General features: G+C 53.4%; 1 protein-coding gene across 1 annotated transcript; it reads left to right on the forward strand.

Moving 5' to 3' along the window:
- The first annotated feature begins 1,013 nt into the window (after positions 1 to 1,013).
- LOC112302447 (patr class I histocompatibility antigen, B-2 alpha chain) lies at positions 1,014 to 11,855 on the forward strand. The gene is made up of 9 exons (XM_071220467.1): positions 1,014 to 1,077; positions 7,224 to 7,901; positions 8,109 to 8,390; positions 8,563 to 8,838; positions 9,389 to 9,664; positions 9,746 to 9,847; positions 10,284 to 10,316; positions 10,453 to 10,500; positions 10,645 to 11,855. The coding sequence occupies exons 1-9, from the start codon at positions 1,014 to 1,016 to the stop codon at positions 10,647 to 10,649; spliced, it is 1,764 nt and encodes a 587-aa protein (XP_071076568.1). The 3' UTR covers positions 10,650 to 11,855.
- The last annotated feature ends 4,401 nt before the right edge of the window (positions 11,856 to 16,256 follow it).

Consider the following 16,256-nt stretch of genomic DNA (forward strand, 5'->3'; position numbering starts at 1 on the left):
CGAGGGTGATCCAATACAGCGGAACTGAGACAGACGACCTAAATCCAGTTCGGTGTCAAAAGTGTTCATGACACTAGTGCCACATTAACCAGGGGCAAATTGATAATTATCCCATAAGAAAGGTTTTGGGGGGGATGTGGGTAAAATATCCTTCATCATGATTATTTGGGTGATTAGGCAATAAGTTGATTTGTGGAAACTCAGGACTACACAGCTAAGAAGAGTGGATTTTACTGTAGGTAAATTAGATCTCAGTGCACCTGATTTTGAAAAGCAATCGCAGGCATGGACAGACCTGGAGAACATTATGCTAAGGGGACGAAGCCAGTCAGAGAAAGACAACTACCGTATGGTCTCACTCATGTGTGGAAGCTAATGAGCAAACTGAACTAACAAGCAGCCCAGAGACAGACTCACATGTGGAGAGAGCAGGCTGACAGACGTGGGGGTGTTTGTAAGGGGTAGAGGGATAGAGCCAAAAAAAAAAAGAGAGAAAAACCTCACGGACACGAACCACAGTGTGGTGACTGGGGGGCAAGGAGTGAGTGGGAGTGGAAGAGGGTATAAAAAGGAGAAATGGTAATGGAAAAGTACAGTTCAAAAATAATTAAATTATTTAGCCCTGGCTGGTGTGGCTCAGTGGATTGGGTGCTGGCCTTCGAGCCAGGGGGTCACCAGTTTGATTCCTAGTCCAGGGCACACGCCTGGGTTATGGATCAGATACCCAGTAGGGGCCACAAGAGAGGCAACCTCACACTGATGTTTCTCTCCCTCTCTTTCTCCCTCCCTTCCCCTCTCTCTAAAAAGAAATAAATAAAATCTTTAAAAAATTGTTAAAAAAGAGTTCTGGCCAACATGGAGGCATAGGTAGAAATGCTTCACTTCCTCACACAAACAAAAGGATGACAACCAACTTAAAAACAATAAACAACCAGAACTGCCAGGAAATCAAACTGCATGGAACTCTGACAACCAAAGAGTCAAAGAAAAATTCCCCCAGAGGGAAGGTATGAATGGCAGAGACGGGAGATGGCAGCCAAGCAGACAGGACACGCAGCAAGGCGGGAGACCACGCAGGTAAGGCGGGGCTGGCTGACTGGGAAACTAAAGACTCAAACCTACCTGTAATCTACTGCGGGGGGCGGCCATCGTAGGAACTCCCAGTCCCACAGGAGAGTTCATTGGAAAGTGGGGCTAGAGTGGAGCAAGTGAGTCCTTCCTCAGTTTCACTGTCTCCAGCCTTATTAAAGGTACCCTCAAAATCACTGGACTCGTGTTGTGAAGTTTTTCCCACACAAAATAAAGAACCCACACACTACAGACCTGCAGTGCCCGCCCCCTACCTGGGACACCTCCATCCTCTCTTCTACCCTCAGGGAGGCCACCCAATATTTAGGGCAGCTTCATCTGGGGCTTTAGTTCTCCTGGTTGGCTCACCCTTTCCCAGTTCTCCCTTGATGGGCTGAAAGACAGGTGAGCAGCCTAGTTAAACACATTTGCAGCCACCACACGTGTAACTAAATGACGTGTCAGCAGTTGTGTGACACATTAGCTCTGGGGTTCAGATTTGAGATATTCTTTTTATGAGATAAGAGATGGCTCCTTAAAATACATATTTCACAAACCTTGGAGTTTCCTCTTAGGTTCCAAGCACGTAGTTCATGTTATGTGTTGGTTCACTCACTTACTGATGCACATACATGTACTAAACACCATGTTAGACACTCAGGAAGAAAAAGAAGAAGACAGTAGGTATTTCTCTTAAAGTTAACGTGAAGAGGATGAAACACGCAAAACGCTCTCACCACCCTGGTTCCCAGACGTGACCGAGAACAGAGCGGGCCTCCGGGGACTCAGACCAAGGCGAACAGCAATGTGCTAGGTCACTGTTCCCTCTGGAGACACACACCCGCCCGAGCGCTGCCGGCGGCTCTCCCTGCCAAGAGCAGCATGTGGAGGCTGCCATATTCATTGAAAATTTCATCATTTGCCTCTAGGAACACGGCGTCCACCCCATAGCATAGTCTCTGGGGTCTGTGATGACTTTCATGATGAGGGTACATTCCACACCTTGTGAGTCGGGTCTCTCCACAGCTGTGCTTGGAAAGAGGGAAGATGCATGAACTTGGGAGCTGGGAAGCCGTTCCCACACTAAGCCTTAAGGAAGCTTTCAGACACTTATGCCCACATGTCTAGCAATGCAGCACAACGAAATGGAGGCACAGTCAAGATGCAACACTGGCACGGAAGACAGACACCTAACAGTGGAAAAGTAAAAGAAATATAAGAGAGCTTCCTGGGGGAGGTGATATTGGAGCCCCGACTGCCCCCAGGATGACTGGGGCAGGAAGCGAGTCAGAGAGAACCACACCCTCCATTTCCCCAACTCCTTCCTCCCCGCTGGGCCTCTGCTCAGACCTCTCCCAAGTGAGATTCTGCTCCTCCCTGAGACCTCATGAGAAGGACCCCTCCCTGGGAAGACTCCATGCCCCTCAGTACGACCCACTGCGCCTCTCCAAAGGTCACTGGGCCACCCCATGGCATTGAGTCACATTGTATCTCTTCATGTCTGTGTGTATGTGTGTGTTCATTTACTCTCTAACTCTTTCCCTCGTTGACGGGTCTTTCTTTTATTCACTGCTAGAAACGACTTCAGTTAAATCCTCTCTGTTCACAGGGGGGAACATGGGACCTAGAAGGTTTCTATGACCTGCCCATGGTCCCCTAAGTCACTGTTAGAAGACACAGTGTTTAGAAGTCCAGCTGCACGGACACAGAGCGGGGCTGAGAACGCAGTGAGCTGAGACCCTAGGGAGCTCATAGGTGCTGCTGGCGCCCGGCTGGATGTGGCGGTGCGGAAAAGTGGAGATGGGCAACTTCCAGGTGTGTGCTGGGGCAGACCGGGCTGCTGGTGGAGCCTCTGCAGCAGGTGCTGAGGAGAAGACACACGGGGGAGAACGAGGGGGCAGTTGGCTTTCAGACACTGCAGGGACCCCCGTGCGCCATCTGATGCGCAGGCACAGTGAAGCTCTGGGGCTGAGGAGAAGGTTCTGGACTAGATGAGATCATCCAGGGAAGGACATCCAGTGAGAAGAGAGCAAAGGACTGACTCCTAGGAGTGTGAACAACTGTGATTGACGTTGGCTCACAGAAGGTTCCAGGAAGTAAAGAGAGGGTCTTAGGAGCATCTGGGCAGAGAAGTGGCAGAGGAGCTGAGGCTGAGAGAGTGACCTAAGACAGTGGGCAGACTTAGGAAGGGGAAGTAAAGACAGGTTGAAATGTGGTTTGGAAATCAGGGAGGCCTTGGGGAGAGCAGGTTGGCTGCAGCAGGTCCCTCAGGAGCCACACCACCACTGGCTGTGAAGTAGGGTGGGGGTGGAGATGGGCATGGGAGTGGGGTGGGGTCAGGAGAACCTTGGGGGCTGAGACCCCATTTTGTTCTCCTGGGTTCCCCGTGGCTAGAACACAGCAGTGCTGGGGTGGATTGTGCTGTTCTGCAGGACGTCGCAGTACAAGGGGGAGGAGAGAGGGGAGGTGTGTGCAGAACCGAGAGGACTGCAAGGCTTCCTCCTGTCAGCTGGTGCCTGGACACCTGGTGCACCAACCCGAGGGAGCCCATGGAGGGTGGAGAAGACAGGACCCTATCACAGAGACAAGGGCAAGCATGAAGGGTGGGAGACAGAGAGGCTGAGGGAGGTGCAGCTTTTCTGTCCTCTTTTTCTGGGAAAGTGGACACGTTGGGTAGGAATTAGAGTGACAGGAGTTTAGGCAAGTTGCTAAGGTGAGAGAAATGCCCAAGACCGGAAATTGGAATGGACACTGTGGAGGGCCTCACCAGGAAGCTGCAGAGCCGCAGGTCCTCGCTGTGACACCGTCTTCTCCAGCAGCAATCAGCTGCCAGACTGCATTACATGTAAGGTAATGAACTTGATGTTTAATTTACCACGCACATACTGCGCAATGATGCCCACAGTTAAGTAACTCACGTGTACGCCGCCTCCACAGTAACCGTTTTCTTCCTGTGTGTTCGTGTGCGGTGGGAGCCCTGAAGACCCACCCTCTTAACAGACCTCAGGATCGTTTTGGCTACAGTCACCGTGCTGTACACAGAGGGCCAGACCTTACTCATCCTGTGTGACTGACACTCTGTACCCTGTGCCACCCGCCCCCAGCCCCTAATAAATGCCGTTCCACTCTCTGTTCCTGTGAATTCTCTATCTTAGATTCTACAGACATGAGGTCATGCAGGTGTTGTCTTTCTGTGCTGACTTATTTCACTGAGCATAATGTGCTCCGGGTTCATCCACATTGTCACAAACAGGAGAATGTCCTTCTATTTAAAGCCGGATATTATTCCATTTGTGTGTTTATCACATTTTTATTCACTTGTCCATGGACGGACATTGAGGTCGTTTTCATGTCTCGGCCATAGTGAATAATGCCGCAGAGAACCCGGAGGTGTGGGTGTCTCTGCAAAGTCCAGATCACTTCCTATGGGTGTGGACTCAGAGCGGATTCCTGGGTCATAAGGTAGTGCTATGTTCAATTTTTTGATGAACTTGCATGGTGGGGTTTTTTTGTGGCTGCACCAACTTCCATTCCCACTAATAATGTACAAGGATTCCCTTATCTCCACATTCTCATCAACACTTATCTTTTGTCATTTGATAATGGCCAATCTGACAGGTGTGAAGGGATCTCTCCCCATTGTGTTTTTTAAAAATATTTTATTTATTTATTTTTAGAGAGAGGCAAAGGGAAGTAGAAAGAGAGGGAGAGAAACATCAATGTGTGGTTGCCTCTCATGCACACCCTACTGAGGACCTGGTCCGCAACCAGGCATGTGCCAGGACTGGGAATGGAACTAGTGACCCTTTGAATCACAGGCCAGCGTTCACTCCACTGAGCCACAGCAGCCAGGGATCATTGTGGTTTTGACTGAGAACCTTTTCATATACCAGTCGGCCATCTGTGTGTTTTCTTTGGAGAAATGTCTGTACAGGTCCTTTGCCCAATTTTTCCTCCAGACGCTTGTAGTTTTGCTATTGAATTGGATGAGTGCTTTATATTTTTGGGATGTTAAAACCTTATCATATGTTTTGAAAATACTTTTTCCCATTCCATATGTTGCCTTTTTTTTTTTTAGGTCTGATGCCTGTCCCTTTTGTTTTGAAGAGCTTTTTAGTGTGATACAATCCAACTTGTTTATTTTTGCTTTTGTTGCCTATACACTGGGAGTGACAGCCAAAAAAAAAAAAATCTAAAACCAATGTTAAGGAGCTTTTCCCTATGTTTTCTTTAAGGAATTAACATTTTCAGATCTTATGTTTAAGTTTAGAATCCATTTCAGTTGACTTTTGTATATGCTGTGAGATAAGGAAGTCATTTCACTCTTCTGCATGTAGATAGCCAGTTTCCCCCACGACACTCATAGAAGAGACCATTTTATCCCCATTGCTTTTTGAAACTTTTGTTGAAAGCTAAATGACCACAAATGACCCCAAATGCATGGAATTTTTTCTGGGATCTCTATGGTATTCCCTTAATCCATATATCTGATTTTAATGCCAGTACCATACTGTTTTGATTACCGTAGCTTTATAATATATTCTGAATCCAGGAAGTGTTATGCCACAAGTTTCTTCTTATTATTCAAGGTTGCTTTGGTTATTCAGGGTTTTTTGTGTTTTTTTTATTGTGATTAAGATTGTTTTTCTATTTCCATGATGAATGCCGTTGGGGTTGTGACAAGGGTTGCATTGAACCTGTGGATCACTTCGGGTGGTGTGCACATCTGACAAGATGCTTCCACCCCCTGGACATGGATGTCTCTTCGTGTATCTCCACCTGCCCCGATTTCCTTCATCGGCGTTTTATAATTTTCAGAGTACCATTTTTCGTCTCTTTGGCTAAGTTTATCCCTATGTTAGTGTTTTTGTGAATGAGATTGTGTTGTAATAATCTCCTTTCCAGCTAGTTCATTGTTAGTGTATAGAAACACCACTGATTACTGTATGTTGATTTTGTCTCCTTCAACTTAACTGCATTCATTTATTAGTTGTAACAGTTATTTGTTGATTCTTGGAAGTTTTCTACATATATGAGCAGGTCATCTGCAAGCGAAGATAAATTTACTTCTTTCTTTCTGACTTGGATGCCTTTTATTTCTTTCTCTTGCCTGATTGCTCTGGCTACGACTCCCAGAACTATGTGGAACACAGTCAGTGAGGGTGGACCTCCTTGCCTTGTACCAGATCTTGGAAGAAAAGCTGTAGATTTTCTCCGTTGATTATGATGTCAGCTGCGGGCCTTTCCTATATGGCGTTTCTTGCATGAGGTACGTTCCTCTATTCCTCTTTTGTTCTCAGCAGCCCCTGGATTCTGGGCTATGACGTGTCCTGTCCGTGCTGGGACACAGGTGAAAAGGAAGCTCCCAGTCAGAGCCAGTGCCCGGGCTGGTGTCGAGGCCTCAGCCTTTCTCCTCTGCTGAAAGGTGTTGGCACAGGAGGTCGTCCCTTTTCCTCTCCTGTCGTTCTTCCTCCCCTATTTCATCACGTGTAGGCACAAGAATGACACCCTGACCTTCCGCCCAAGGCAGTGGAACTCCCTGCTGGGGTGGTCTCCAGTGTGCCTCGGCCACCGTCTACTCTGGGCCCTGGCCGTCAAGGGCTTCTTCCTGTCCGAGACCGGCAACAGCAGGGAAACTGAGGCAGGGCTGCTGCTGCTCTGAAGGCTGACGGGCTCCAGGCTCCCCGACGCCCTCTCTGAACTTCCCTCTCTCTGCCCGAGTCCAGGACACGCCCAGCCTCCCTTCCTTCTCCCTGTCGCGGGGGGTGGGGGGGTAGGGGGGGGTCGCACGGAGCCCTTGCAGCTCTGAGGCCGGGCCTGCTCTGGTCCAAACGCACAGCAGCAAACCGCTTCCCCGGTTCTCCGCACTCAGCACGCGGGCTCACAGGGACCCACCGAGGGCTGCGGGTGGAGGTCATTTTACAGCGACAATCCCGAGCCGCGCACACACACACAGACACACACACACACACTCGCACGGGGTAGGAAGTGGCATTTAGGGGCTTTGTGGGGCCGACTGCAGGGCCGTTCAAACACATTTCTGAACGGAGGGGCCCAAATCCCTTCTTTCCCACATTATTAGCTTCCTGCTGGGCAGAAGTTCCAAGACCGTGTCCACCCGCAGCTCACGGACAACGAGGAGACTGGACTCTGAGAATCTCGGTCGGGGTTTCCAGGCACAGCTCCTCCGAGACCAACGGGACAGCCCTTGCCCCCCCCCCGCCCCCCCCATTCCCAGGGCAGCTCCCGTCCAGCACCCAGTCCCCCGGGGGTGAGCTTCCTTCTAGAAGAGTCCGCACGGGGGAGGTCAGGGGTGGGAGGCATAGTCTATTCCAGGGAGAGAGACTCCGGGGACAGAGCGGAGGAAAGGGGGCTGGGCCCAGCCTGGGGGTCGCTCCCGGGTCTCCCCGGACAAACTCGGGGCCAGGCCTCGGGGACGCGGTGCGACCACGAGCTCTCAGAGCAGGAGGAGGAGGATCGGGGCAAAGTCCCGGGCGCCCGGGCCCGGCGCTCGGGGTCTCGGCCGGAGGGTGGAGTCTGGGCGGGGAAGCTCCGCGCTGGGGAGTCCCGGCCTCCCGGGTTTCGCTTCTGCGCTGCACAACCTGCGCCGGGGCTTACTTCCAGGATACAGGTGACGCGGCCCCACTGGCCTCTCTCATTGGTGGCCGGTGTCCAGAAAAGCCAATCAGCGCCTCCGCCGCTCGCGGCTATAAGGTCTCCGCGGACCCGCCGGAGCGCAGCTTCTTCGCTAAGCCCTCGGGGTCGCGTGATGCGGTACCCGAGCCTCCTGTTGCTGCTCTCGGCGGCCCTGCCGCCAACTGGGGCCGGGGCGGGTGAGCACGGCGTCCGGAGGGAGCGGCCTCTGCGGGGAGGAGCGCGCACCGGCGGGGGCGCGAGACCGCAGGGAGGGCGCGTCCCCACAGCCTGGACCCCGGACCCCGTTTCCGTCCCCGTGTCCCTCCCCGGTCCTGTGACCTCGACCGCGGACCCGGCCCCGCGCGGGGCGGAGTGGAGCTGGTCTCACCGCTCCCCGCCCGCAGGTCCGCACTCTCTGAGGTATTTCGACACCGCCGTGTCCCGGCCCGGCGGGGAGGCCCGGTTCATCTCCGTGGGCTACGTGGACGGCACGGAGTTCGTGCGGTTCGACAGCGACGCCGCGAACCCGAGGATGGAGCCGCGGGTGCCGTGGATGGAGGGGCCGTGGGTGGAGGAGGTGTATCCGCAGTATTGGAACCGGAGCACGCAGCTCATGAAGGAAACCGCACAAAATTACCGATTGAGCCTGAACACCCTGCGCAGCTACTACAACCAGAGCGAGCACGGTGAGCGCGCGGGGACAGGCGGACACGACCCACATCCCCGCGGGCGGGCGGCATCGCCCCGAATGTCCACGGGAATGCGACCCGATTTCATTTTCGATTTCGAGTTGAGCCCAGCGTTCTTGTCAGGGCGGGGCGATGTCGGTGGACGGGGCTGACCGCGGGGCGGGGTCAGGGTCTCACACTGTCCAGAGGATGTCCGGCTGCGACGTCTGGCCGAACGGGACCCTCCTCCGCGGGTACGAGCAGTACGGCTACGACGGCGCCGGCTACATCTCCCTGAACGAGGACCAGCGCTCCTGGACCGCGGCCGACACGGCGGCTCAGAAAACTCAGCGCAAGTGGGAGGAGGCCGGTTGGGCGGAGCAATTCGGGGCCTACGCGCGGGGCCGGTGCAGGGAGGGGCTCCTGCTGTACCTGGAACAGGGGAAGGAGACGCTGCAGCTCGCAGGTACCGGGGCCGCTCCCCCTCCCCGGCCCCGCCCCGGGGTTGGGTTGGGCTCTGACCGGGGAGGGGGGAACAGCACACCGGACCAGTGTCAGAACCCTCACCCCTCCCCGCCGCGCTAGGAAACGGAGTCCGCCCTGACTTTCCTATCCGGTACTGGAGCGACCCCGCCTTCCCTCGGTGACATTTGGGGGTCAGCGGCTTCCAGTGACCTAGGCGGCCTCAGCTCGGAGGGACTTCCTGTCTCAGGCCCGCTCCCGCCCCGCACCCGCGAGTCTGGGTCCGACCCGGCGCTCCGCAGCCACAGGGCCGCCCCTATAGTCTGGACCAGAAATGCTCTTCTCCTCCCAGAGCGGCCATCACCTGGGCAGCATCCCTCTGGATCTAGGCTTTTCGACAGACTAGGCGATCATCCCAGGTGCCTCTGTCCAGGCCGGGTCTGGGCTTTCCACCCCCTCTTGCTGCCCCGTCCAGTCCCAGGACGGCCCCTGGAGCGCCGCCGGACAGCCCCACGGAGGTGCGCAGTTCCCGAGTCTCCCACCCTTCTCCTCAGACCCTCCTCAGGCACGAGTGACCCGCCACCCCACCTCTGAGCAGGAGGCCACCCTGAGGTGCTGGGCGCAGGGCTTCTACCCCGCGGACATCGCCCTGATCTGGCAGCGGGACGGGGAGGACCAGCCCCAGGACACGCAGCTCGTGGAGACCAGGCCTTCCGGGAATGGGGTCTTCCAGACCTGGGCGGAGGTGGTGGTGCCACTGGGAGAGGAGCAGAGATACACGTGCCACGTGGTGCACGCGGGGTGGCCCCAGCCCCTGAGGCTGCAGTGGGGTGAGGAGGGGCCTCTGGGGACTTCAGGGGGGTCGGGTGGGATCTGGGGGGTGGGGTCCTCACCTTCATGAACCTTTGCAGAGCCGCCTTCTCAGACCATCATCATCATCGTGGGCGTGGTGGGTGGCCTGGCCCTGCTGGGAGCAGTGGCTGCAGCTGTGATGTGGGCGAGGAGGCGCTCAGGTAGGGGTGGTTGGGATCTGATTTCTTGTCCCACCTGGGGTTTCAAACCCAGGAGACATGTGTCCTGCGTCATCAGAGGGAAGCATCATGTTCATCACGTGCTTGCCAGTCTGGGGCCCTGTTTGCTACACTGACTGTTTAGAACGGTGCCCGTGTGAAGTAAGGGACAGACTTGTCACCCTGATGGTCCAGGTGCTGGGGACCTGGCTCCCACAGCCACAGGTGCGAGGGGAGGGTCCCTGCCGAGGACAGACCTGCAGGAGGGAGGTTGGTCCCGTTCCTGCACATGCACTTCCCTCAGGTTTCCCATCCTGCCCTGGGTGGGTCTGTAGCCACAGTTCTGGAAACTTCCCTGGGGCCCAGCACTAGGGCTTCCTTTAGGACCTGATGGCCCTGCCTCCTCCCTGATGTCTCACAGGATGTTTTCTTCCCCCAGGAGAAAAAGGAAGGAGCTACACTCAGGCTGCCAGTGAGTATGGAGGGGGGACCCCTGGGACCCTGTGTCAGTGCAGATGGGAGACCATGGGGGACCTCACACCCCAGAGTTAGTCCTTTGGTCTCCCGTCCTGGGGTCTCTGACCATGTCCTGTTTTGTGCCACCCCAGGCAGTGACAGTGACCAGGGCTCGGATGTGTCTCTCACAACTTGTAAAGGTGAGACCCTGATGTAGGGAGGGTTGGGGCAGAGGGGATGGGACTGGGTAATGGGGATTCTCGGACATTTTGAGCATGAGGTAGATTTGAAAATGTCCCCACCTCAGCCACTGACCTGAATTTGTTCACGTTTATTTTCTTCAGAGTGAGACATCTGCCTTGCCAAGGAATGAGTGATGGAAGGTTCCTCACACACGTACACCCGCCAACCCCTGTTTGTGACTTCAGGGACATCTCACTTCTCTTTCTGCAACTGGCATCTGAATGTCTGCGTTCCTATCAGCATCCTGTGAGGAGGTGGGAGGCTGGCTGACCCCATCCACCACGTCCCCTCCCCACACTTCCCTGTTCCAGCAGAGGAGGGGCAGGGCCCTCCCCATCCCTGAGTGACACAGTTCCTTAGGTGTATTTCTTAGAGCAACAATGGAATCCTAGTTTTTCTAATTTAGCTATAAAGCAGTATACTGGGTTCTAATGCTATTTTGGGGAAAGCTGCAAAACACACTAGAGGCCACACAGCCAGGAGCAATCCAGAGTCCAGCCTGGGTTGGGTCCCACACAGGCACTGCTGCCCCGCTGCCGGGCACAGACGTCACCGCTCACCCCACCCACTCCCCTGAGGTGGAACCCTGGGCCCCAGCAGTCAGACTGCTGTCTCTGCTCTCCAGCCCCCGGACACTGGCTGCCACTCCCCCACCCTGGCCATGTGCACTCTGCTCAGTCCCAGCCTCTCTGCGTCAGCACATCCCAAGGCAGAGTCTGGAACATTGTCAGCTGACTGGTGGAGCCTCATGCTGTGTCCAGATGCATGAATGTTGGGGGTGTGGGTTCCCTCTTTCATGGGGGGACATGGTCTCGGCTTCCCACTGAGACTCTTCTATTTTGAGAGCAGGGTTATTAAAGTTCACTGCGGACGGTGAAGCAAGGAAGGGCCTAAGACAGAAGAAGCAACAGGAGACTAGGTGCGGCTGCTGTCAGCTCACTGGGGAGTCATAGTAAAGGGCTCCTTGGGGTCAGTCAGGGGGTAAGCCTGGAATGAGCTGCTGCTGCCCAGTGCTCCCCTGGTTGCAAGCCTTGTGGGGTCCCTTAGAGTTTAGGACATGCCTGCCTGTGGGGGTAGGAGGAGGGGAGGGAAAAGCATAGTGGTGCTTGAGGGAGGGAGATCGTGCCCACCAAGAATCTAGGTGTAGAACCCTTCTATATAGGAACAGAGTTCAGGGGTTGCGGTGGGCGGTGGAAAAGACAGACACATTTCAGTCCTTGGAGCAAAGATCTGAGACTGGAAATTCCTGGTACATTGCAGGCACCCAGGTTTGGCTGGAAGAACATGTGACGAATAAATAACATCCCAAGCAGCGGGTCTCTTGCTTGCTCTTCCTCTGAATTTCTCTGTGGGATGGTGAGGGATTGTTTCCTACACTCCCCCTGTTCTCCGATTCTCCGACACCAGCTGTGTTTCCCTCAGTTGAGCTCAATTCCCATGTGAACTACCTGGAGTTGGCCTCAGACCCCACGTGCGCATGGTCCGTCCCACAAGACTGCCCTCCCCTCAGAGCAAGTCTCAAGTTCAGGTTCCCATGTTACCTGCACGTCTGTCCAAATTGGCTACAAAAGGCAGGGTTTCCCCACCAAGTTCATTAATTTGCTGGATCAACTCAGAAGTCAGGAAGATGCTGTGCTTACTGGACATTTTATTATAAATAATACAAGGGAGCAGCCAGATGAAGAGGGACATGGGGTGAGGTGGGGAGGGGTGCCGAGTACTGGAGCCTCTGTCACCGTGGAGTTGGAAAGTATCACTCCATCCTCCAGCATGGGCATGGGCTCACTACTTCAGAAGCTCTCTGAACCCCATTATTAGGGGGTTTTGTGGAGGTTGCAGTATGTAGACACATTTGACTATAAATCCTTGGCCACTGGTGACTGAACTCATACCCTGGCCCCTCTCCCAGAGGTTGGGCAATGAGGCTGAAAGTTCCAACTCTGATCAAACTTGCTCTTTCTGGAACCAGCCCCCATCCTGAAACTGTCCAGGACCCTTAGCCAAGCACCATCTCATTAGCGTCCTTGTCACTCGGGATTCCGAGGGTTTAGGAGTTCTGTGCCGGGAACCAGGGAAAAGACCAACTAAAATACAGTCAGACCTCAGTTCCTGAAGGTCTCCCATCTCAATTTAATTCGTGATCAAACTTTGAAAAACATGTCTCAGTTGTCAAAGTTTTCATTCTTCACCTGACAACCCTTTCCGGCCAATACCTGTGTGATCGGTCACCTGGATGACTGGGATCTCAGACAAATCGCTTCTCGAACAGAATTCCAGAATGAATTGAGTTGGAGAAGCGAGGTTCTGCTGCTCTTTTTGGATCAGACCGCAGGTCTCTGACCACAGACCCCTGGGTAGGAAAGAGCATCATAACCATTAGACGATGCTGGCACACGGCCAGAGCCCGTTCTGTCTCCAACAAGGAGCCCAGTCCGTCAGCCGTGTGGGCGTTTTCACGTGGCCCGCACATTCATGGAAGTTGCCCAACAGTTTTCGTCAGGGGGAGATTCAAACTCAGCATAATTGCCATCACTGCACCACTCCCAGCACGGTGAAAAGTAAACTCAGACAAAATCATTCTTGGCAAGAACTGGGGCTAATTCTATCTCTCGTTATTGCTAGTGCAAGAGTCAGTTGACTCAAATACTTTGAAAATGCTATGGCGGGACTTAGCACCCCCAAACGGTCACTCGCCCTGGGACCCAGATTCACGTCTAGTTACATACCCCGTAGACACGCGCACATATGTGTGCCGAGTAATATGAGGAGATTACTCCTAGCAGCACGATTTGTGAAACCTGATGTAACAAATGCCCGTGAGCAGCAGAGGACCACAACTGTGGGCTGTTCACACAATCGCACCCCTTGCAGCCATGAGAGGACAAACCACAGCCCACGCACGGCTGTAGGGATGAGACCGGGACAGGACGCTGGGTGAGAGCTGGGTGCAGAAGTGTGTCTGCTGTAACGTTCTGTGCTCTGAAAAGCTGACAGAGCTCACCTACGGTGTGAGACATCCCGAGACTGGCCACTAGGGGTAGGGGAGATTTGTGACTAAGATTCAAGAGGACCCCCTGGGAGCTGGAAATGTTCCTGGGTGTGTATCCCCACGTTCCCTTTGTGACCACCCACTGCGCGCTAGTGATCTGTCCCCCTCTCTCCATGGGTGTGGTCCTTCATGAAAGGATACTTTTCTGGAGTTTTGAAATAGTTCTCTTTAAGCCAACATAGAATTACTGTTACTGAAAGCTTTTAGAAATGCTGAATTGAAATACCCACTGCAATTTTAAAAAGTCCAAGGAAACAAATTTGTGTGATGGAGACATAAGAAGAGAATCTAATGGGAGAGCAGTGAGCTAGGAGCTGACTCCCCAACAGCCTTGGGAATGGCGGTCAGTCCAGGACTAGGAACCAAACCTGAGCAGGCCCCTGGGAGCTGGGTGGGAGATGCCCCTGAGTCGTGCATGAATGACCCGGCTGGCCACTCAGGAACGTGAGGAAATGACCTGGGAGCTGAGAGGTGGAGGAGAGATGTGCTTGTGGACCTCTTGCCGTGGGTGGAGGAGGTGGAGATACTGGAGTGGGAGGCGATGCCAGCAGAGGGTGTCTGTGGGGGGAGCTGCTTGTACTCGGGTGAGGAGAGGCCTGGACAGATAGTGTCGCTTAGCCTCTCCCCAGCCCCACAGGCTGCTCATGGGGTCCCTGAACGCTGTGCCCACCAGGTGGAGCCGCATGGGCTCAGCACGGGGCTCCCACTCTCAAAGCTCATCTGGTGGCTACTGGGACCAGCTGGTTCTGCGAAAAGAGAAATAAAACAAGTGAAATTAAGTAAATATGTCACTGCAGGTATAGAAGGGCTTTAAACAATCCTAAAACTAGGAAGAAATTATCAATGGAAAGACTGCAAAGAAAGAAGGTAAAGCGGTTTAAAATTTCTACTTTTCTTCAACCATCTCCGGAATCTTTTACAGGAAAGTTCTACTAACCCTTCAAAGAAGACTCCCGATCTTCTCTAAAATACGCAAGAGAATGAAAAATATAGGGAAAGCCTACAACTCATTTGTGAGGCATCAAAGCCAGTTAGGGAACAATCAGAAAAGAAACACTAGGAGAGCAGATGTGCAAATCTGCGAAGACACAGTAGACCGTATCTAGCAATGCGCTGTGAGCCATTAAGTACCACGACCAAGTTCGGCCTGCCAAGAATGCAGGAGTATTTGCACTCTCAATCTTCTCATGAAGCCCCCCACTGAACGAATAAGAAAGACGGGGTGAGCATGTGTTACTATGTAGAAATTACTCCCGATGGGACCAGGGCTCGGTCTGAGCCACAATTCCTCCATCTTGTTCACTTTGAGGACCTGCATTACTGGATGAGCCCCTTTCCCTATTATCAGGATAATGTCTTTATGCCAAGGTCCGAGCCTGGAATCACACCTGCAGAGTCCCTTCTGCTGTGCACGGTGACATGTTCACAGGCCCCCGGGATTAGGGCTGGAACATGTTTGTGTACCGTTATTCTGCCACACACGGTGACTGAACGAAGAGGTTGGACACGTCTAGTTAGGTGCCGGGGGACGTGGAGGAGGCCATGTGGGGCGATGACGGTGAGGATGAAGCAAATGTGTGCAGAGATTTACATGGATTCACATTTCATTGGAACATCAGACACAAAGACACATGATGATCTTAAAGCAGCCACAGGAGAAAATCGGATCCTGTAGAAAGGAACTGCACTTAGAATGGGGTCACGTCTCCTTGTCAGGAACGGCCACCAGGGGGCAGTGACACATCGTCATTGAAGACAGAGAAAACCAGTGTGAAGCTAGGAATTTGGGACTGGGAAATTGATCTTTGAAGTGTGAGAGTGAAAAAAGTCATTTTAATAATAAATTTCTGAGGCTTAGCTGTGCCTTTAACAGCAGCCGTGAAAATATGGTCACCACTGCTCTGCGGCCAAACCAACCCTAATTATATATTTTTTAAATTAACTACAAACAAAGCCTACCAACAGCAGGCAACCCTTCAACGTCATCGGCCTGGGAAGAAGGGGCCGGCATCAGCAGAGACTCCGATGTCTGCAGAGAGTGGGCTCATCAGAGAGCACCTGGGGGAGGGCTGCCGGGGGACCCTCTGTGGGGTGGAAACGTCCCCTCACTGAGCTGGCCAGTGGAGTGGCCACGAGACACGTTCGAGTCTTGATCACTTTACTAGCTGGTGGGACTAAGGACCTGAAATTTTCATTGGATTTTAAATTATTTAATTTTAAGTTGTTACAGCCACGTGTGACTAGTGGCTGCCAGAGTGGACAGGCAGCGCAGAGCTTACAGTCTTTCCCTGGAGAAGTGCACACGCTCTCTCGGGAGCTCTTCATGGGGGCGAAACCATCCACAGGAGAGACTGCTGCAGAACTGAGAAATGAAAGAAAAAAGCCAGGCAGCATGGAGATACTCCGCCTTGTCGGATCATGGCTCATTAGATTTGGGGCCACCAGAACCCTAAAACCATAAGAGGACTACTAGCAAGTTAATAAAGTTACAAAAGAGTTTAAGGAAGCATCATCAATTCTAGCAGATACAGAAGCTACAGCCCTCAACTGGTGAGGTTGAAAAGTGCCAGGAACCAGGCCCGAGGAAATCAGCAGGACGGAGAGCTTACAGAGCTGAAAGACGCACGTCCGTCGGTTCGCACAGAGAGGGGCCACTGCAACATG

Source organism: Desmodus rotundus, unplaced genomic scaffold (assembly GCF_022682495.2).
Source record: "Desmodus rotundus isolate HL8 unplaced genomic scaffold, HLdesRot8A.1 manual_scaffold_281, whole genome shotgun sequence".
Lineage (NCBI taxonomy): Eukaryota > Metazoa > Chordata > Mammalia > Chiroptera > Phyllostomidae > Desmodus > Desmodus rotundus.